This window comes from Natrix helvetica (genome assembly GCF_964273705.1).
Source record: "Natrix helvetica genome assembly, chromosome: 2".
In the NCBI taxonomy this organism is placed as follows: Eukaryota; Metazoa; Chordata; class Lepidosauria; order Squamata; family Natricidae; genus Natrix; species Natrix helvetica.
Window position 1 is genome coordinate 162,212,304 of NC_138552.1, and position 21,650 is coordinate 162,233,953.

General features: G+C 38.7%; 1 protein-coding gene across 6 annotated transcripts in view; it reads right to left on the reverse strand.

Annotated features, from left to right (window-relative positions):
* Positions 1 to 10,563: 10,563 nt before the first annotated feature.
* Positions 10,564 to 21,650, reverse strand: part of LOC309386795 (dystonin-like) — a gene marked incomplete at its 5' end in the record, with an annotated part of 348,938 nt that continues 337,851 nt past the window's right edge. For all 6 annotated transcript variants that reach the window (XM_081942582.1, XM_081942577.1, XM_081942581.1 and 3 more), the window contains 6 exons: positions 10,564 to 11,576; positions 11,883 to 12,006; positions 15,501 to 15,611; positions 16,093 to 16,292; positions 17,021 to 17,089; positions 21,334 to 21,451. In XM_081942582.1, coding sequence (XP_081798708.1) covers positions 11,311 to 11,576; positions 11,883 to 12,006; positions 15,501 to 15,611; positions 16,093 to 16,292; positions 17,021 to 17,089; positions 21,334 to 21,451 — 888 coding nt within the window. In that variant the 3' untranslated portion in view covers positions 10,564 to 11,310. The remainder of the gene's footprint in view (positions 11,577 to 11,882; positions 12,007 to 15,500; positions 15,612 to 16,092; positions 16,293 to 17,020; positions 17,090 to 21,333; positions 21,452 to 21,650) is intronic.

Consider the following 21,650-nt stretch of genomic DNA (forward strand, 5'->3'; position numbering starts at 1 on the left):
GCTGGCAGAAAACATTGTGCTGGCTGCGATCCCAATGAACTTCATTGTACTAGATATAGGACCATGACATCAGTTCCTTCCATTGCACAAAGTTCCTTCCATTGCACAAAGGAAGAATTACATTTGCAGAGCCGCAGATATGATTCAAAGGGGGGGGGCATTTATTTCATTGCTTTTGGCATCCTTTGGATATTCAGAATGGAGTTGTGCATGCATGATTATATAGAGGAGCAAGGATTGATTGTACTATTCAGCATTCTGTGATTCTTATTATATACTTTTTGGTGCATATTGTCACAAAAATGGCTTTGAAAATGGCAATTACCCTTTCAACAGTTCCACTCAAGATTTAGATGGCCCTGACCCTGTTGGCTTTTCATAAGGCCTTAAATACTAGGTTGTCCCATCAAGCCTTGAACTGGACTTGAGTCGAATGATTTCTATGTTGGGAGGTTTTAAAGTTAAATTTCAGTGCCTTGGTACCGTGATACACTTATCATTTCTCAGGAAGAAAAGCCTATCTGTGTGGACACCAAGAACCAACATCAACTTGATGGCACATAATCAACCAATCATATGGTTGTCATAGTTATTGTATTCAATTTGTTGTTGTTTTATTGTTAGCTACAAAGAGTCATACTGAGATGGGCAATTCTATAAAGCTTTTAAGCAGTTGTCTAATCACGGTACAATTTTAGAGTCTAACTTCCAGGATAGCAGGATAAGATGAAAATATGCTTCAGGTGGGATGTTTAAATAGTCTGAATACTGTTAAGGACTGTGTTGAAATCTTGACTTCTTTCATTCTATGGTGTACAAGATTCCTAGAGGAGAACATCTATGCAGTGATTAAACAATAAGCAGCAGCGGAAACAAAACTTCAGCTCTTAAACCTTGCCCACACCAAAAGACTATAGTAGCTTTTATCACAAAAATATTGAAGTTACCTAGAGATTCTTGCACTATCCAGGGGGGTGAACTGGGAATCTGCAAGTCCTTGTTTTACTCATGCATGCTATGAACAGGAGGAACAGAACTTACTTCTGAGATTCTGTCATGTATTTCCATGTCCGTAGTAATTAAGTGGGCTTCCTTTTCCTCCCCACCCCCCCTTGCTTCGGTCTATTCTCATCTTTTGCATAATGCGGACCTCAGCAGGATTTCAAATTCCTATAGACAAAGGAACTGGAAAATGAACAGGCATAAATATTCTCCAGATTTTGACCTTGTTGAAATTCCAGGAAACAGCAAGTGCCTGTTGTGTCTAATGGTTGCTATGGCTCCTGTGCTATATGAGAGGCTTTGGATGGAAAAAGCCTCTCATATATAGTCAAGTGATGGGAACAGAATGGGGTGCTGAATTGCTCAGCAGGTTTGCCAATGGACAGCTTTATTAGATTGATCTGTTTAGACAAACACCACTGAAAGATGGATGTCAACAAAATTGGTGAAGGGGGAAGCACCCCCTTCCTTGCTGGAGATAGCTGGGAACAAGAATCTGAATATACAATAAGATTAAATATGGTAGCTTTTAATGTCTAGCTTCACTACAAGCTCTTAAATGAGACTTTCCTGTCTAGTTCTGTAAAAGGCTAAACTGTGATTAATCTGGAATATGGTTCAGGGACTGCAGAAATGTCTTGGACAGAAGCCAGGCCTAATTCTATATCATTCTACATAAAATTAACATCAAAAAAAATTCAGGCAATCGTGACAAATTATGAGTGCTTTCCCAATGTTTTGACATTGTTTTGACTTTCTCTAGCCTCACCATTAATTAATTCATTACTCAAATTTGCTCTGGAAATTTGGGGCTCCATGAGGAATGGGTTTAGGAAGAAATCAGGATCGTCTCTAAAATACAGTTTGGATAGGATCGAGTGTCTTGCTATCATATGAACCAAGCTACAAATTCTCTCTCTACTATAAAATGTAAAAAACAGGTTTTCTAAACATTTATGAAAACAATGTAGTTGAAAGTCTAGATAGACAGCAACGTTCTTCCCTTCTTACAGTGGCCTCAGTCTATGAAAAAGCATCCAGGTCTTCAGAGATTAACCAAAGGAAGCTGAACATAGTAGCCAAACAAATGTGGCTACAAAAACACCATCTGGCATACTTCTGGGAATGTCTGTGTTAATGAGATTGTCAGCAGATGGCACCTCTAGTTTTATTGGGGTAGGGTTGGGGCTTTCCCAGAGAGAAATCGAAGAGAAACTGTCCCGTTGGGCCCCGCTTTTATTCAAGCTGTCTTATGAGATTTGTGTGCTGCTGTGACCTTTTATTTCAATTGTGTTTGTCCCAATGTTTCAGTCCAGCTGGGAAGAACAAGCCTCAACATTGACATTCCTTCCTTGTCCACGGTCTCCCGAGTCACACTGAGCAGAACCTCTTCTAAAAGGGCTTTTTTTTAGTTCAGATCGGTGAAATCCAACAGGACGAAACCAACAATAAAATTTTAATGATTGTATTCAACTGAATTTCTGACCCCTCCCTTCAATATTATCATGGGATGGAATGCCATATAAAGGACTCATGCGTCCGTTATTTATAGGTCTGCTGGGAAAATGCAGTGTTCCAAAGTTTTAATCTTCAGACAAGTGCTGATGTTTCATGCTGAAAAAAATAGATGTATAATAATGGCATATCTTGATTGCCTTCCACTAATATCAGATTATGTTTAGTTTATTCATGGTTTATTTAATATATTTGGTTTAGTCAAGCTTTAAAGGGTTATTAATAAAATTTGCAATTAATGATTCAGTTCTTTTTACAAACATGGCATAGCATATGTGAGGTCTATTAAATAATACTATAGAACATATGGCCAAAGGAGATGGCAGTGTTTACTAATTCTTGATTGATCTAAACAAAAAAAAAAAGAAAAGAAAAAAGTTGGATCAGTCCTGGCAAGTATTTGGAAGGGAGATTTCCAGGAACTCCAAGGGCTGTGGACTAATCTGAGAAATGAGGCGAGAGAGAGAGAGAAAGAAGTCCAGAAGAAATCCAGAAGAAAGCAATGGCACTATACTGTTACCAAGAAATATGTACAGATGTATCCATTTAGTCGCCAGGAATTGAGCAGCTCTTTTGATTCTTGCAGATGTAAGATCAGGTTGACAACAATTTGCATAAGGAATTAATCACCAAAGGCAGGAAGAAGAAAGTAACCAATAAAAAAAGAATATTTGTAGCTCAGGGTTGAAATGAGGGGTCGTTGATGTTCCCCGAGCTTGGTTGTTTTCTTTCAGACGTTTTATTATCCAAACTAGGTAACTTCATCAATGCTAGTAAGGAATGGAGTTTGCTCTCAGTTTATATTTTAGTGGTTTGCCTTGTCAGTATTTGTGGGGGTGGTCTTTGAGGTACTTTGGTTCAGCTGTTTGTTGTTTGTTTGGCAGTTCCTTGACTGGGGTATTGTTTACTTCTTGATTGTTGGTCTGTTGTTAATCTTGGTGTTCATTTATGTTCATCTGAGTGTTGATTGCTGGTAGTGAGGTGTGTTGACCTTTTAATTCCTTTTTTGGCTTCTTGATTGTCATCAATAGACACACAGACATGAACAATAACTACATACTGTGCAAAAGAGACATTCAACAATAGTGGATTAACTCCAAGATTAACATCAGCCCAACAATACACATTTGACTTAATTACTTATTAAGAGTTTTCTTTTGTTTTTAACCTTGAAATCAATCTTGATTGACAACTGTCTGGACAAATCCCTGCAGTTTTCTTGGCAATCTTTTTTGAAGTAGCTTGCCCTTGCCTCCTTCCTAGGACTGAGAGGGAAGGACTGGCCCAAGGTCACCCAACTGGGGTCATGCCTAAATTGGTATTGAAACTCATGGTATTTTAGCCTTATGCCTTAAACACTGCACAAAACTGGCTATCACTTATCAAGTTACTTGGTGACTTTTCTCCTATGCTCTTCCACTAATTAAATGCATTGTTTTGTGAATACCAAATAAGCTAATATTTTCTACATAGCATAGTACCTTCACCAACATTCAAATGTATTTCCATTGAGAATTGTCCTATGCCATTCGGATGAGATTAAGAAATTAAATTGGCAGGGGAGCAAGGACAAGCTTCCAGAAATATAGCTGCTTGATGCATTCATTGATGCTTAGATTTCCACCAAAACAATTTCTGCTTTGCTAGCTGATTCAAGAATTCAGCTAAATACTGGGCTATTCTAACTTTGGAACAGGATGGATTTTGTAGTATTTGACTATGGGGTCCCATCAGGCATTTGAGAGTGTCCTTCAGAGTGCCAATCCGGAGAGTATTAGAGCAGCACTTTCCATCTAGGCTTGTGAGGAGCTCCTGAGATCAGCTCCTGCCTGCACAGTTCATGGGTGCACTGTCTGCATGCTTGGGGAGGATGGCTAGGGGCAGGGTGGGGGCAATTGGGGTTGCCATCTTTCTATGACTCATCTGGGTGGCCTGAATTGTCAAGGATGTGTTTCAGGTTACCTTTGGATGCTTCTTTCGCTCCTGTTTCCCCCCCTTCGTGTGAATGTTGTTGCAATTTGAGAACAGTTCACTTTATGTCACTTTTCCTTTCTTTTTTCAAAAGCTTTGTTTTCCTTGCAAAGGACATCATGGTTTGATTTTTGGAGTGCCAATCTGATGGAGTGGTGGAATGGGTAAGGGTGAGAGATGTGAACAAGATGGGGTTGGTAAACATTTCTTTGAATAGAGTTTGTCCAAAGGGCCATTGGGAGGGATGGGGGACTTTTATATCTTGCAATGAACAGGGGATTTACCATAAGTGCTGCTATTTCTGGACCTTCTCTTCACTCCCCTCCCACTCCATTTGGTAATTTTCCTCCCTCCTCCTTTTCTTTCTCTTCCATTGATATTTGTCTGGACAATGAAGAAGAAGTGAGTGATGATCGGCTGGAAAAGTTCATGGGAGACAAGGAACCCTCCCCATATAGAGGAATTGCACTTACCCACAAGCACTGAATTTGTGGTCCAGTTAGCCTGATCATGTACCCTCACCCACTATGGAAACTTGAGTGGATCAGTAGATAAGTCAAGGCCCTTACAGGAATAGAGACCTTAAATTAATTACAAGCAATGCAGTTAAGCCTCTACATTTGTTTGTTTCTGTTAAATATGTGGCGTTTTAAGCAACATTGGACAGCTTTCTCCAGAAAGATTCAAATTTCATCCCATTCCCTAGATATGTGTGGGAGCAGAGAGAAAAGAATACAGATAGCTTATGTGAGTGCCAAAAGTCAGGTCTATGCTAAGTAATTAATATAATATGTGCTTTGATCTCAGGTCCCTTCTCCAGCCCAGTTGTAAAACCCTTTGAAGTAAATATCATGCCAGTGATTAATTTTGGTTTGGAAGTCTTGCTGCTTTTTAGTTAAGTGCATGTTGCTTTGAATCACATCCCCCTTTCAAATTTTCCACTTGGTCCTAAATACTGGCATGTGGATCGGCCCAAACCATGATCTTTTCCATGCTGCAAAGGCATTGCCATCATCCATACTTCAATGGATGTTACTAAAATGAATGTCTGTGGAAAGTGAATGAAGAAAAGGAATATTTGAACAGGTTTTTTAAAACTGTAAATCTTGTTCCTGGCAGTCAAAACTTTTTTTGGGCTTTTTGTGGACCTTATCACCTCCGTCTTCTGTTTCAGATTCCTAAAATTCATCTTTGAAATTTATTTTTATAAATTTGATTTTGTTAAATGTATTTTTGTTATTCTGTCACTTGTATCCTGTGAAGTATCCACACTCAAAAAAGAAAATCCAGGAACTCTTAGACAATTTCTGTTGGATTATACTAGTTTTTATTTTGAAGATCTATCCCTTTGATTGTTGTTACAATAGTAAGCAAAAAGCTCTTCAATTTGATTCAGGTGCTATTTATGCCTCAGCCAGTTTTCCAGCAACATTAAAGCAGGAATGATTGTAAGAATGCTGAAACTTTCAAACTGTTCGACATTTTTAAAATATAACATCCAGAATTTTGTGAAATTGGCCAGAGGTAGGCTAAGGTATTGAAGTTTGTTTGTTTTTTAACGGCATGAAAAGGCATGAAAAGTGAGCTGAATTTGTTGCAGCCATCTTTGCTGAAAGTGCCAAACATTAGCAAAGCACTTCTGAGGTGACTGAAAACTGCCACATTGGGTAGAGTAGACAGTAAGCCCCATGCTCTTTTCTGGTAATTTGCCAGGCAACATTTTGAAAACTAACAGATTCGGTCAGCTCCCAGGTTTTGTGCAGAGGTCTTGATATGCACTAAGGAAAATTTAGCGACAGATAGATTAGGGTCTAGTACTATAAGTTCAAATATTATGTTATTTGACTTTTTTCTTTTTTAACCATAAGGCCATGCACCTCAAACACTGACCCAGCTAAAACCAATATAAGAAAAGCTTTGGTTTCAGTGAGTAGCCACCAGGTCAGGCAATAAAGATTATAAAATAAAAGTTATAAAGATTCTTCATCATATTACACTGCTTTCCTTGCAAGAGAACAAAATGATCTTGTCTTATAAATACAAAAAGTGCATGCTTTTATGGACTCTTGTTGCCTTTCAACCATGAATTTCACTTTTGCCAGTTTCAGGGCTTTTGGAGAATTGGAAGACAGAAGGGTAAGGAGATTAAATATATCCTTTATTATGAACAGCTTTCTTGTTATGAACAGCTATTTTCTGTTCTTGGGAAAAACACACTAAATAACCTTTTATGGTAATGTGTGAAGTGTATGTGAGCAAGTTTTTCATTCCACAGGTTAACCTATTCCGATGACTACTTAGTTGAATTATGTGTGAGCACCCCTGTGGCAAAAATTACAGTAATCCAGCTTTCACACCATACGGTACAAGCAACCTCGGACTTTTTTCTCTTATTATTTTTGTCTGCAGTCCATCAGAGGAATACTGCTAAGAAGTAATCATCAGTATTTCATGAATGGGCACCTCTTATATTGTGTCAGGGATTTAAAAACTATAGGCAGCTGCACAAACTAACCTGGACAAAGACAATAGAGCAGTTGATCCATAGCACAGTAAATTATGAATAACCATTTGTTACATGGACAACTTTGCCTGCCATTTTGCTGCTAGGCAAAATTCAAACAGAAAATTAGATCTAATCAAACACAAATGCTGCAGGAGATTTTGAAAACAAACAGAGAAATAAACCCAACAAAATAGCAAACAACAGAATTATATACCGGTTCTGCAGAAAAGTAGATAGTCCTGTAGTTAATCTAAATTCAACAGAAACATACCAACTTTTTTGCCCCTTAAATTCTCACTGGGAGTTCTAGAAGATGCCTGCAGTGCCCACAGTCGGGGCAATCTACCTTTGCCCTTAACTGTTCCAGTTGAAGAGAGCTTTTTTGCATAGGCGAATTGTGTGCCAATTTACCCTTCGTGAATTTGGTGAGGATGTGGTTAGGGGTCGCTTTCCCTGACGAGGCCATTAAATGAACATGTGGGTTGTTAAGCAGAGCATGGGAGGCCTCAGGGATAGAGCATGCCCTAAGAGGCCTAGTACAGGCCCAGACCTCCCCCTCCCTGAGGCATTTTGTGCTCCACTCCCTGCCCCCTGAATTCACTGCAGGCCTGGTCCCAACCTGCCATTCAGCCACCTCAGGCAGCCCAAAGGTGGGCAGTGTGAAACTAGACTTAAGCCACCGCACCTAAAGTAAGCACGTAAAGCAAGGTGAACGAAAGCCAGGAAAAGCTCCCTCAGGGAAAGTAGTTAAGAAGGAACCAAGTCATTAAGGAAACGGGGGAAAAAATGTCATCCGAATGAGACAAAAAAAATTGGGCCTGAGCACATGGGAAGCCTCTCACCAAATCCCGCCATCCGGAACAAAGCCAAGGATTTGGGGGGAATAAAAAGGGCTCTGAAGCCTGTCTTTTGGGGATCCTGACATGATGGCTTCCATCCCTCTGGCTAGGGCCTGGCAGCCTAGTTGAGGATGCTGGCTAAGAGTGTGTAAGATTGTGTGTCTGTGTAAAAGAGCAAATAGATATACTTTGTAATCAGTAGTTTGCTGTTATATTAAATTCACTGGGTCTCCATGTATTCTGAAGAATTGTGTCTGTCTTGAGTGTTGTCAAAAGTGATTTGAATGTGGCAATTTCCCAGGGCTGCGTGTTTGTGAGTGATGACAAGTTGAACCTGATAGCACATGTGTGTAATAGCAGCAAAAGCTACCAGGGTCTGGGGACTGACTGTTAAAGCCTGTAGGCCTGAGTCTGCTTCTCATCTGCCCACTCCAGGATCTTACAGGACTCGGCCTGCTTTTTACTCACCTTCAGGGTTCAGCTTCTTACCTTCATGATTTTTTGCAAAAGAGCCCGGCTGCTACAATGGGAGGCTCAGCTTTCTTGCAGAGGCTGCCAACCTCATGGTGTTTGTGCCATTCTCCTAAGCAAATAATATTCCTTGCCAGCCAGTAGCGGGCTCCATTTTTTAAAAAGAGGCTCCCCTTGTTTGTGACATTTCCTTAAAAAATGGGCTCACTACAGGTAATCCTTGACTTACAACCATTTGTTGAGGGATGATTCGAAGTTGCAACAGCACTGAAACGTGACTTATGACCCACTTTTCCCACTTCCAACCATTGCAGCATCCCCATGGTAGCATAATCAAAATTTGGGTGATTGGCAACTGGCATGTATTTAGACAGGTGCACTGTCCCAAAGTCATGTGATCACCATTAATTTCCCAGCGGTTTCTGACTAACAATGAGGGAAGACAGATTCACTTAACAATTCCATGATTCACTGAACAAGGGTAGCAGAAAAAAGTTGTAACCTGGGGTGCAACTCACTTAACTGTCTTGCTTAGCAACATAAAGTTTGGGCTCAATTGTAGTTGTAAGTCAAGTTATAAGTAACTCCCTGTACCTGCTTGCAGTGCAGCGCCTGTATACGTTGGTCTTCTGGAAAAACACACGTATTATTAAATACAGTGGTATCTCGGTCTTCGTTCATTGGTTCTGGGAGGCAGATTAATACCAAAAATGACAAGTATCAAATAAAATTTTCCCATAAGGAATAGCACGAGGCAACCAACAGCGGCTCTAGCTTGCACACTGAGTACCAAAAAACAGCCAGTATCGGGACAAAGCTTTCCTCCCCTACATCACCAGTCTTTCAGCTGGACTTCTGAACGTTGGTCAACTTCTAGCATAAATCCTAGAACTGAGATGGCGAACCTATGGCATGTGTGCCAAAAGTGAGCCATCTCTCTGGGCACACAAGCCATTGCCTGTTGCTCTTCTGGGTTCCAGTGCACCAGCCAGCTGGTCTTCACGTGTGCGGGAGCATAGGAAACCGGAAGAGCAGCTTCCCGTTGCGCATGCGTGCACAGGACGGCTGCTCTTCCGGTTTCTGGCACACACATGCACACCGGCCAGCTGTTTTTCGTGTGTGCATGTATGCCAGAAACCGGAAGACCAGGTGGCCAGTGTGCATGTGTGTGCCGGAAACTGTAAGAGCAGCCACCCGGCACACGCATGTTGCTGGAAGCTGCTCTTCCAGTTTCCGGCACTCACGCACGTGCTTCCATTTTGGCACTCACCATGGGGTTCACCAACACGATCCTAGAAGTTGTCTGTTAATAACGCAGCAATTTTTGCATCCTTGTACATCATTTCACTCCTGTTTATGCTAAACTACATTTATTACCTTTGCACTACTTCTCCAGGCTGCTTACGTTACATTTTGAATATTTTTTGCAGTGCAAACCTGTTGATAATTTGGAGTCAATTGCAAAACCTCATCTTCTAGGCAGTCTTCATTCTTTCATAATATACACCAAACATTTATCCATATTTTCTACTTTATGTTCTATTATCAATCCATGACACAAGCCTGTTTATTCAGTGACTTCAATAAGGAATTTCATCAAAAGGCACCACGTGATAAAAATAAACTTCACTTATTACCCCTGGCATACCCAAGTAGGTTTAAAGTGAGAAAACTTAAAACTCTGCTAAAGCTATGTCTTGCTATATGCTTTATGCTTCAACTAAAGCATGGCTTTGCACAGTTTATTTGGTATAGACCTTAAGTTAATCAGCCTGCCACTTTTTCAAATTACACCTCCCACCCTCAAGTCCTTTTTAAAAACCAGTGTTGTATTGGCTGCTTTCCAGCATTCTGGGACAAAGACATCTGAGACATATCAAATATCTTTTTGTTAGCAGAGGTGTCTCCTGATCAAGAGCCTTTCTACAAATAGAAAATAATAATTGTAAAAGCACTATGTGACCAGTTGGATACAACAGTATGTGAAAAACCTATCATATTGGGAACTTAAAAGAAATGGAGAAACTTTTTTTGCAGATAAAAGAAGAAAGAAATGGCGAGGGCCAGAATTGCAGATGAGAAACAAATAATATAGATGACATTTTGTTGTTATTTTGGGGGAGTGGGGCGATGTCTTTTAATATAAAATAAATAGGCAATTTTTGTCTTGAAGAAATGTTTTGCATTTTTCAGAGCAGATACAAGGCAAGCACGATGAACAACATCTCAGTCCCTGGGATAAAAGGAAAACCACAGCAATAAAGAGAAGTGGACAAGATTTATTTTGTATATTTTTTTCTTTCTGCAAGCAAAACTGCTTTGATATAAAATGAGTCCAATGATACAAAGCTATCATCCACTCAAGCAAAAGAAAACCTCACATTATAATGAATGCAGGTTATACTGATATTCTAATGCTAGTGTAGCCCCCCTTCCCCGGACAAGATTGTTTCTGCCGTCTTTTAAAGCAACAGGACACTGAAAACCATGGGAATATGTTTGAATTTACTGGAAGAAATTGTTTAATTAATATAATGGCAAAAAGAATGGATTCTTCATGTGGTTGTTCTAAGTTTCACTCACATGTCATTAACGTCCACGTTGTTAGTTCAAAACATATTATTTAGATTTTTGTCATTTGTATGACGATCAGGTTTGAGGTATCCTTTACTGTAAATGATGAAGCAACAGGCCAGGCGGATGTATGATGCAAAGAGTTAGCGGTGAAAGCTTTTAGTGACTTCTCTATATGTTACTGCAAACAACTGTTAGTTTACATTAAAAAATGTTCTCCTATTCACATAGAATATGGCATAAACAAAAGAAAAGTTAACAAAAACTATACACATAAAATAACAAGACTGATACACAAATAAGGCCATCTGCAAAATTAAAAATCCAACTCTCGTCATATTTCACAATAATTTCTACAGGATAATGTACATCTTAGAAACTTAAATATTTAATGCACAGAAGAAAAGAAAAGACTTTGAGGAGCCAACTGCATTATCTCTTGGAGGACTTGTCTAGTTTTCTGACCAGCAATCGTTTTTGCGGAGTTGGAATTTTGGAAGGCTTTCCCGAGGCGGACCGAGAATTCGGTCGGGGTGTTGGTCTAATTGGGGTATGAACAGTTTCTGACATATCTGAGCACACTGACTGGATTTCTGAAATGTCAAAGTCAGAGGCATCGCTGCCCCGGCGGCTGCTTGCTCTGCTCCCGGCTTTACTTCCAGCACGACTTCCAGGCCTACTTGATGCTTTTCTAATTTCTGCAAGACAAGAAGAAAGACATCCATAGTTAATGGAACAGAGCAAAAGGAGGCTGCTTCTGAAGAGGGCCTTCTCACATACTTGAACTCTGTCTCAAGGTAAATGCAACTGGCACTGTCTACTGCTTCATAGCATTCCAGGCTGAAAAGACATATCTTGATTGTAATAAGATTTATATAGCAATAAAAAAGAGAGAGATCTGAGTTACAGATTGAAGGCTAGGGGGGAGATAGATCCTTTCAACTTCTGCAAGTGGGATGTGCCCAAGGATGCAGGTGCCTCATCCCCACAAATCCAACACTCACCTGAAAAATGTGCTCTGGCTCTTGTAGCTGCTGTTGAAATTAGGCCATTATTTTCTCCAGAATGAAAAACTTTCCCAGAAAGATATCCTGGAAGTTTAAGTTTACTCCCCTGTATTGGAGTTCCCTGTAGGATATAAGAGTACTGAATGAAGCACATGCATTGAACAGGGCAGAATTTGGAACTACACAGATCACAATTTTGACCAAAATTGACCAGTTAGCACTGTTTAAAAACATGTCAACAGGGAAACAAACACAGAGAGACTGCATTTATTGCTGTCTTCTTGAGGTAGGGACTTGTCTCTTGCTGTCTGCACAATGTATCAAGCTACTATATACACTGAGGGGACTAGTATATGAACAAATAATTCTTACATGTCAAGATACATATAGTTACCAGTTTAGGATCAAATTTCAAAGAAGTCAATTACAGCCCTTGAAAGCTCATAGTGTATTTACATTTATTACTGTTTATGGTGCAGCTATTTTTTTTCTGTCACACAAACCACCGTATAGCAGCATAACTGCGCCCATAAGATGGAAGAATGGAGGTTTCAAAAGCCCTTCTCAGGAGCCCTCTGTCTTTACAACCTGGGCCCCTCTCCTATATCTTGCATACGGCCCAAGGACCGATGAATGTAAATAAAGATGAATATTGTTCCTTTCTGGCAGCAGGATCCAATAGTGCATAAATGGATCCTTTCATCTATTTTAGCATTTTTTGCTGGATCAATACAGGTAGTCCTCGACTTATGACCTCAATTGAGGCCAAATTTTCTGTTGCTAAGCAAGATGGTTGTTCAGTGAGTTTTGCCTCTTTTTGCAACCTTTCTTGCCACAGTTGTTACACAAATCACTGCAGTTGTTAAATTAGTAACATAGTTTCCCGATTGACTTTGCTTGTCAGAAGGTCACAAAAGGTAGGTTACATGATTCCGGGACACTGCAACTGTCATAAATTCATGCCAGTTGCCAAGCCTCTGAATTCTGCTCATTTGACCATGGGGATGTAGCAACGGTCCTAAGGGTGAAAACAATCATGAGTAACCTGTTTTCAGTACCATTGTAACTTTGAAAGTTCACTAAAGAAATGGTTGAAAGTTGAGGACTACCTGTATTAATCAATTTAGATAAACATATAGCAGCTTCCAGATGTATTTCTAGTTAACATATTTAATTAACATCTACAAAAATGCAAATACATTTCATTGGATCAAGACTTAGCACAGATGTATTGAAATCAGTACGACTTAAGTTGCATTGGTATCAATGGGTTTATTCTAAAAACAATTAAAGGCAAATATTGTCCATGAACAGTAATTAAAATAATCTGAAATGTTATTTTTATGGATTAAAAAGAGTCCCATTATCCACCAGCAGGCATCACATTATGTTCTGGCCAGTGTAACTCAAAACATTGTGTAAAAATTGAAATCCCCTCCCCTCCAGCATGCTGTTGGTGGTATAAAACCTTGCACATGGGGGCATGGCATAATGTGCCACCTGTGTCTTTTTTGCTTGAAGACTGAAAAGAAGTGAACCAAATATTACAACACTCTGTCTATGTATAAAAAGCGTTGGGACGTGATGTCATAAACTCTCTTCTTAATGTTCAACATCAAGAAGCAAGATGCCCAACTTGATGGAATTAAAACGAACCCTCTGATCTTTTAGTGAGGGAATAAATAGAAGCCAGACTTCCCAATATGAACCCCAGGCTAAATAAATCACAAAAATTTCTTCTATGGTTTATTTAAATACTCCAGTTGATAGAAGGGGGTGTTTTGTTCATTTGTATGCCTAAGTAATATGGTTTAATGTGATGTGAATATAGTAATATTGAAGGTGATATAAATACTTTTCAATATGCAGTAACAATTTAATGCTCAACTTTACCAATGTCTAGAATTCTTAATTTTTGCAGGACCCTTCTTCTGTCCCAAATATGGCATTCGATATAGTTTACCAGTAATAGTGGTAATATTTGCCAGTTAAAGCTTCCCAAAGAGTTCAATATGCTGAAGTAAGGGTTTTTGTTGTTGTTGTTATAGTTAGCTATTGGCTAAGAAGAGGACTAAATAGAATGGAGTACAGGTATTCCTCAATTCATGACTGGGACCAGAATTTTCATTGTTAAGCAAAGTGATTAAGTGAGTTGTGCTTGATTTTATGGCCTTTTTTTGTCACACTTGCTAAGTGAATTACTGCAGTTAAGTGAATCACATGGTTGTTAAGAAAAGTTGGCTTCTCTCATTGACTTTACTTGTCAGGTGGGAAGGTCACAAATGGTGATCAGAAATGATTCTGCAACTGTTGTAAAGGCAGTTGGTTGCCAAGCGACTGAATTTTTAGCCTGTGAACCATGGGGATGCTGCAATGGTTGTAAAGTGAGGAGTGGTTGTCAGTCACTTTTTTCAGAGCCAATGAGATTTTGAACGGTTGCTAGAAGTCTAGGACTATCTGTATTTAAAAATTGACAATAATTCATATTCCGTATAGTTTTATACTTACTTAATACAGCAGAAATAATCTGGAATTTTTCCAGTTCTAATTGCTGTAATAATCTATACAGAAATGTGATTATTATATGAGTTCTGACTCATCTTGGTCAGGGAAAAAGATGGAGAATTATGGATTTCTCCCCATTCCTCTTCTAAATGATACAAATGAGATGGAAAATTTTTAATTGTAAGAACAAGGACTCTTTGTACCCCATAGGCCAATCCTTCGCATGCCACTCCGATTCTCTAGTGTTATAGCAAGAGATCCTGGGAATTGAAACGTTACCCTGAGAAGGCAAATCTTTTTTTTTCTGGAGTGGTACACTAACAATAATTGGTGTCACATAGCTTAATGATTACAAATCCTGTAATATCCACTCAGCAGGAAGGTGTTGGGAGTTGAATTCCAGCTCATCAGGAGAACATCAGGTTGAGGAAGGCCAGTTGAGGGTATATGAAATTTGAGGCTAGAACACCTCAAATTTAAATTTATCACTTAGAGTTTTACAAATTATATTGCTAATAGATTTTCCCAGACATTTTCAATTTAATAAATTTCCTGACTTAAACCGGATAAATTATCTGAAGACCATAATTAAACTTATGCACGTTTTACCCTTCCAATGAGCAAAATAACATCGATTGCAATCTAATTTATGAATAAGAACCAATTAGTCTTGATATCAATGAGATATAATCCAATAAAATTATATTTAACTAACTTACTGTCAAACATAGGAATGAAGATATCTGTTACTTTTATGTAAGTCTTTGTTAACAAAGATTTCATATATAAATTTATACAAACTATATATATATAAATTTATACAAATCTATAAATTTCACTTGTATAAAATCAATTATCATTTTGACAAGGACTACATGCTCAACAAGGCCCAAATAGGAGTCAAACAAACTTCCAACAATTGATTAATTTACAAGTTTAAAAAAGAGGAGGGAACAAAATTGATGGACAGAAGAGTGAAAACAAATAGTGCATTAATATGGAAGGTACAGCACAGTTGATAAGGAGTGGAAATCGCTGTTAGCTAACAGGATAGTTTTAGTGAAGGAAATGTGGTTAGACTAAAAAAAAAACATCTGTCCATTACTGTACCTCTGTGGATGATACTTGATATTCATAGCACTCTGATGGTTTACAAGGAGATGACGTTTTGCTGTTTATCAACCATGGTTTACCATAGTTGCGTGTTAAAAGATGGGGTGTCTGTATGAAACAATGGCAAATCACAATGTGAAGAACAGTTGTTGGAAAACAATGTCATGAAATGGAACAGTCAGGTTATGAAGAATGAATCTCATAGTAAAAGTCCAAAACAAGACATCAAAACCGAGCAGGAGCAAGTGATGAAGCAAGCATTCTGTATGAAAAAGGATTATGTGTGTTTTCTAAGATGCAATGGGGGAGGGCAATGTTTCACTCCTTGAACAAATTGGTTCTGTGGTCTAAATGGCTTACATGTTTTTTCCCAGTCTTGCATGACCGCTGCATTTTGTAAGGCAGGGGAGGAAACAATAAAAAAAAAAATTGTTAGAGTCTTTGGAAAAAAATAGCTAAAATCTCCCTATTGGTTTTAAGGCAGCTTTATTGCTACTAACTGATGTTCAGTTGGGCTCAATCCTATTAAGTAACATTAAAGATTATTGTAATGGATATCAAGTCTTATCAAAGATTATTCAAATTGTACCTTGGGTGTATTAGCAGCAAGAGCTGAAACTGGAGTTCCTTGGGCAGGTTGATTGGATACAGACATGGATCTGTTGGGAGAAGCTCCCCTCGAAGAAGGCCGTGATCGACGTCCTCTTGATCGGAAGGCAGCCATACTTTGGGAAGGCCCATCTGCTAACATGAACTTCTCGCGGAGCTCCATGTTTGTCCTCCCCTTGGCTACAGTGAATGAAAAAAGATAAATTAGGAATCTGATCATTTGCCTCCTCTTCCACACCATTGCCTTGCCAAGTCTCAACAAATAAGCCAAACAAATCAAACACATTAGTAATGCATTTGAAAGAAAAGAGTTCACCGATAAAATGTGTGCATCTAATGTTCTAGGCCAGCAAAGATGAACCATGATCAACATAAATCAGCATGAGAATGGAATGGCTCAACATGCTATTTGGTTACTGAGGCACAGACACAACCTGGGGACCCACTCAACTAATGCTATTGCTTCTTGGGTGAAACAGATGTTGGCTATGATAAGCAGACAAGAGAGAGCAAAGGGTAAACCATATTAATTCTAAACTAGAAATCATACAATTTGGTAACATGCAACGTGAATAGAAACTCCCAAACTCTAAGGAAGGGTTTGGATGTTAAATACCGAAGGAATGCTGTTATGAGAGGACAATGCACAAGGATCAGACGCGTAAACATGTTTAGCGTTTGATGCCTCTTTAGGTTTGCAGCAATGGCTTTTGAGAAATTTTCTCAAAGTCATCATTTAAGTTTAGAGGCAAGCTGTCAAGCACCAGCCCAGTGCAACAAGTGTTAAGCTAAAACTGCAAGACGTGAAGCGCTTTGTTAAAACAGATTTTGATATATATTGAAGCAGAGCGAGAAAGAAATTGAAAAGAAAATAAGAACAGGAGAGACAAAGAGAGGGATTTGCCCACCTATAGTAGGCTGAGTGGTAATTGAAGAGTTTGATTCCGAACGTAACATTTTACTCCCATGATGATGAACTAGAAAAAATGACACAGGACATGGGTCATATTAAAAGAAAATTGTTAGCAGGAGAAGAATCAATCACAGCAGATGCATATGCAAAAGACTCAAAGCTGAAGAGCAAGAAAGAGAATTTGACACAACTTTTTGCTAGCTCTTCCTACCCAAGATCAAGTCTCTCAGGAAGTACCAAAGTCTCCTAGTATGATTTCAATAGCAAATACTTCCAACGTCATCTATGTTAAAAAACAAAAACAACACTTCTCTCTCAAAATGAAGAAATGTAACAAAAGAAGAAGAAGAATGGAAGAAACCATGCCAACCTGAAAAAGAAGACAAAATGCCACACAGTATTTAAATAATCACTACTATTCACATTTTATCTTTCTAAACACAGGGCTGGTTTTTTCATTATAGATTTTCAAAAGATTGCAATCTTGTTCCTCTCCTTGAGTGAGGACAATCTTAAACATTCTATTGTTTGGACATAATATTTATTTATTTATTTATTTATTTTCAATCTTTTCTCAAGGAGTTCAATGTAACCTACAAAGACATTTCCCCCTCCGCACATTTTTTCTGCAACAGCAACCTTGTGCTGATGAATGGATTGAGAGTGGCTGGCCTAAAGTCACCCAGTGAGTTTCTGTGGCTGAGGATGAACTTGAACTCGAGTCTCTCCAGTTAACTAAATCGTGCTTAACTAGTCTGGACTACTATGGATAAAATACCTCATCTTAACTTTGTAAAACTACTTTTGGAAAATTAAAAAACAAAATCAATTTTACATTCGTATTCAGGGATTTTTTTTTTCAGCAAACCACAAAAACATTTTCCATATTTCTATATACTGGTATCAAAAAAAAAATTATTCTTACAAGGTAAAGCTTGTTTATGACAACACAAAATATAGTAATGATAGGAATCCTTCTCTTGATTTATATGGAAAATGAAGAAAATCTGGTTGTGTTAGAAAATATTGGTGTTCCTTTAAATGAACACCAATGTCTCCTTATTCAACACCTATTTGTAGAAATTGCCATCTGCTTCAAAACTATAATGCTTTTTTTAGCCTGAGCATTACCTGCTAATTCGGTGTCTTTGCTTGACTAGCTTAACCCAGTTGAAACAACTTATTATAGCATCTCTTTTTCCTTTCCAGTCATTTCTTCCTGTCCCCTCACCAAATATCTATTTCATCCTTTCTCTTTTCTTCTCTTCCTCATGCAAGAATCCCTTCCCCTTATTCTGAGTCTATCTTGTTCCCTCCACCACTCGTCTTTTCTTTTGTCATGTCTGCTGGAAAAAAAGGAGGATGTGCACACAGAAATGAAAGTTTTGGCAGGAGAGAATGGTTTGTAAATAGAAATGGAGATTCATTTTGTAATCTGATGAGCCATTAATGTTGTAAAGTAAGTTGTAAGTCCTGATGTTCTTAGCATGTTGCATAATAGTACGCTAGCTGGCAAGTCAGGTTCTAGGTTAGAGATCACAGCTTGCCTAGAACATTTATCTCATAGATTTGGGGGGAAAACTCTGCTTGTGTTGTGACACTGCCCAAAATATGTCAAACTAATTAGTAACATTTTTACTAAATAAGATGAAAAAAACTAATCTTAATTGCAGTAAAATGGAATAGTTGTTGGTTCAGAAATTTTCTTATGCCAGAACAATCCCCTCTGCAACAGGACAGGATTGCGCTTTCCCAGAAAAAGTTGGTCCATAATCTGGGGGCTCTCCTGGATTCACATTTTACCCAGAACAACAAGCAGAAGTTTTCAAAAGATTGCAACATGATATAACTCATATTTAAAAAAGTGTAACTTTTGGTTGCTGCAATTCATGGAATGGAAAATACATGCAGTGATATTTCACATCTCGGGGTTGGACTACTGCAAATTGCTGTTCATGGTACTGTCCTTGAAGACTACAGAGGTGCACACAGCCCCTGCCTACTAGTTTACAAGTGAGAAAAATTATAGCCACATTATACTTTTTTTTAATATGAGTTGTATCATGTCACAACCTTGTGTTCTGCACCAGTTATGCTCCTTCCTGGATTGGAAAGCCCTTCTTTCAGTCTCTCATATCCTGGTTATCTCCTGTAGGGACTCCTGCAGTACCCTTTACACGGAGCTATCTTTGATGAATATCTGGAATTTTCAGCTGGTGCAGTATTTGGCCATATGAGCAGTTTGGCCCGTGTCTGCTGTTTGGACAACAGTGAGTGTCAGTTTGCTTCCAAGTCAAATTCTAGGTGTTGGTTATCACATTTGAAGCCCTTCATGGCATGGGACCAGGATACCTAAGGAACTGTCTTGTCTCAAGACTTGTCCCATCCAATCAGGCAAAGTGGGTATATTATAGACCTCATTGGTTAAAAAATTTCAACTGGAAAGGTCTAGGAAGAGAGCTTTCTGTGACACTGTCTTCACCCTATGGAATATCTTGCCCCCAGAGGTGAGGCTGGCTTCCTGATCCTCCTGGCCTTCCAGAAGATGAAAACCTGGCTCTGCCAACTGGCATGTATGTAGTCTAAGAGTGGCAGGCAATCTTAAGTAAGGTTGGTGGCCTAAGAGTACTCCCTCTACCTTATAAATGCTGCTTTTGACATTGTTTTTTAAACCGTGTCTTTGAACATGTCTTTCATTTCTAAACCGCCCAAAGTCAATCAGATAGTGAGATGGGAGGTGTATAAATTTGATAAATAAAATAAAATATTCATGTTCTAAAAGACTTTTGCCTGAACTTATAATACTTCTAACTCTGGCAGAAGGAAATTATGATAAAGATAAATGTCAACACTATTTTCCACATCCCACCATAACATTCAATCTCTTTTCTGATAGCAAATAAAAAATAATCCTATATTATTCTCAGTAATGAATAAATAGTTACAATTGAGTTACCATTGCTTATGGACATTCATATTTTCCTTCAAGGCTAAGCAGGTAAAGCCTTATATACTGGGAGGAAGAAACGTTACCTACAAAGGTCCAACAGAGAATATTGGAAACAAAAGGCCAAACAAGTCCAAAAATTCTTGTATCTATCAATGGTAAGGACTCTAAATGCACCATCTTAGTACTATCATCATCCCATTTTAGTACCAACAACAAATGTGAGGTCTTTTGTTTCTCTTCTGCTTATTGTGAGAATCCAGAAAAATAAACTCGCAAAATCTTCAAAGGGCCTGCTCACCACTGCCTAGTAATCATGCATGGGCACCATGGTACCAGGCTCTGCCTCAATATAATACATCAGAAGCTACTACTCATATTTGTTGAATAAAGAGGAAGGCAAGGCAGTCAAAGACCAGAGAAAAGGAAGAAAAGAGAATGCAAATCATTGCATCTGTGTCAGATATTTGCATATAAGTATGAAAAAAATCTTGCTTCCTATAGCAGTAGACCAATTGGTGTCCTGGACTGCTGGACACATCCCACCTCCAGGTGGGAGACAACTACACGAGAACTTCATTAGAATGGCTAGCTATTAATGTGAGCTGTTCCTGACAGAACCTCATGGTTGGTTCCAGCACCTTCCCTGTTCCTCCACCTCTAAGGTCAAATTAGCTGTTACCTTACTTCCCCTTTTCTCCTTCATAAGACTCTTTCTTTCTTTGCTGTACATGTTTTTTCAATACAGGTAGTCCTCAACTTACAACCGCAATTGAGACCAGAATTCTCATTGCTGAAGCAAGGAAGTTGGTGACTCATGTCTAATAGTATGAACATTTTTCTCATGGTTGTTAAGCAAATCATGCCTTTGTTACGTGAATCATATAGTCATTAAGCGAATCCAGCTTTCCCCATTGATTTTGCTTGTTGTAAGTCACTTTTTTTGAGTTCCATTGTAACTCTGAAGAATCACTGAATGAATGGCTGTAAGTAGAAGACTACCTGTATCTTGTTCAGTTTTCTGAGCACGTAAGAGAAATCTCAGGCAACAGGAGGCTTCTACGATTATTTTAGAATGCCTCCCCCACCATTCCTTGCCATTATCCGTGTTATCTGCATGGCAGAAATTGATATCCAAAACATTTGGAGACCATTTGTGTCTGCTCCTCTCTGCCCCTAGATTTTTCGGTATGCAGTCCTTTTGCATATTGATATATATAAAAGTATATCATTATAAGTAAATTAAGATTGAGTTAAACTGCGGAATTGATACAGCTGATATTTCCTTCCTCCACTTAAGCAGTGGGGGCAGTTATGGACTCAATTAATGAATGTGACATCCAAGCTATTTTCTTACATACCTCTGCAGGGATCATTTTTCACTAAGAACTCATCTAGTGCCATCCAACCACCTCCAACACGAACCATAACGGTGCTCCGCAGGATTCGGACAAGACGAAGCTGCTGGGAATCACCAAACTGTGCCGAAGAAAGGAAAATAAGCTAAAGTTTTCCTATATATTCTAAACGGCAATGCCGTCTCCAGGCTACGTAGGTTAAAATTAGCCATAGATAGATTGCTTTAAATCATTAGTAGAAAAATTACCAAAGACGTTTTCATTAAGCATATGATGATCAAAGCTGTTGTCAAATTGAATGCATTAATCCACAAGCCAGC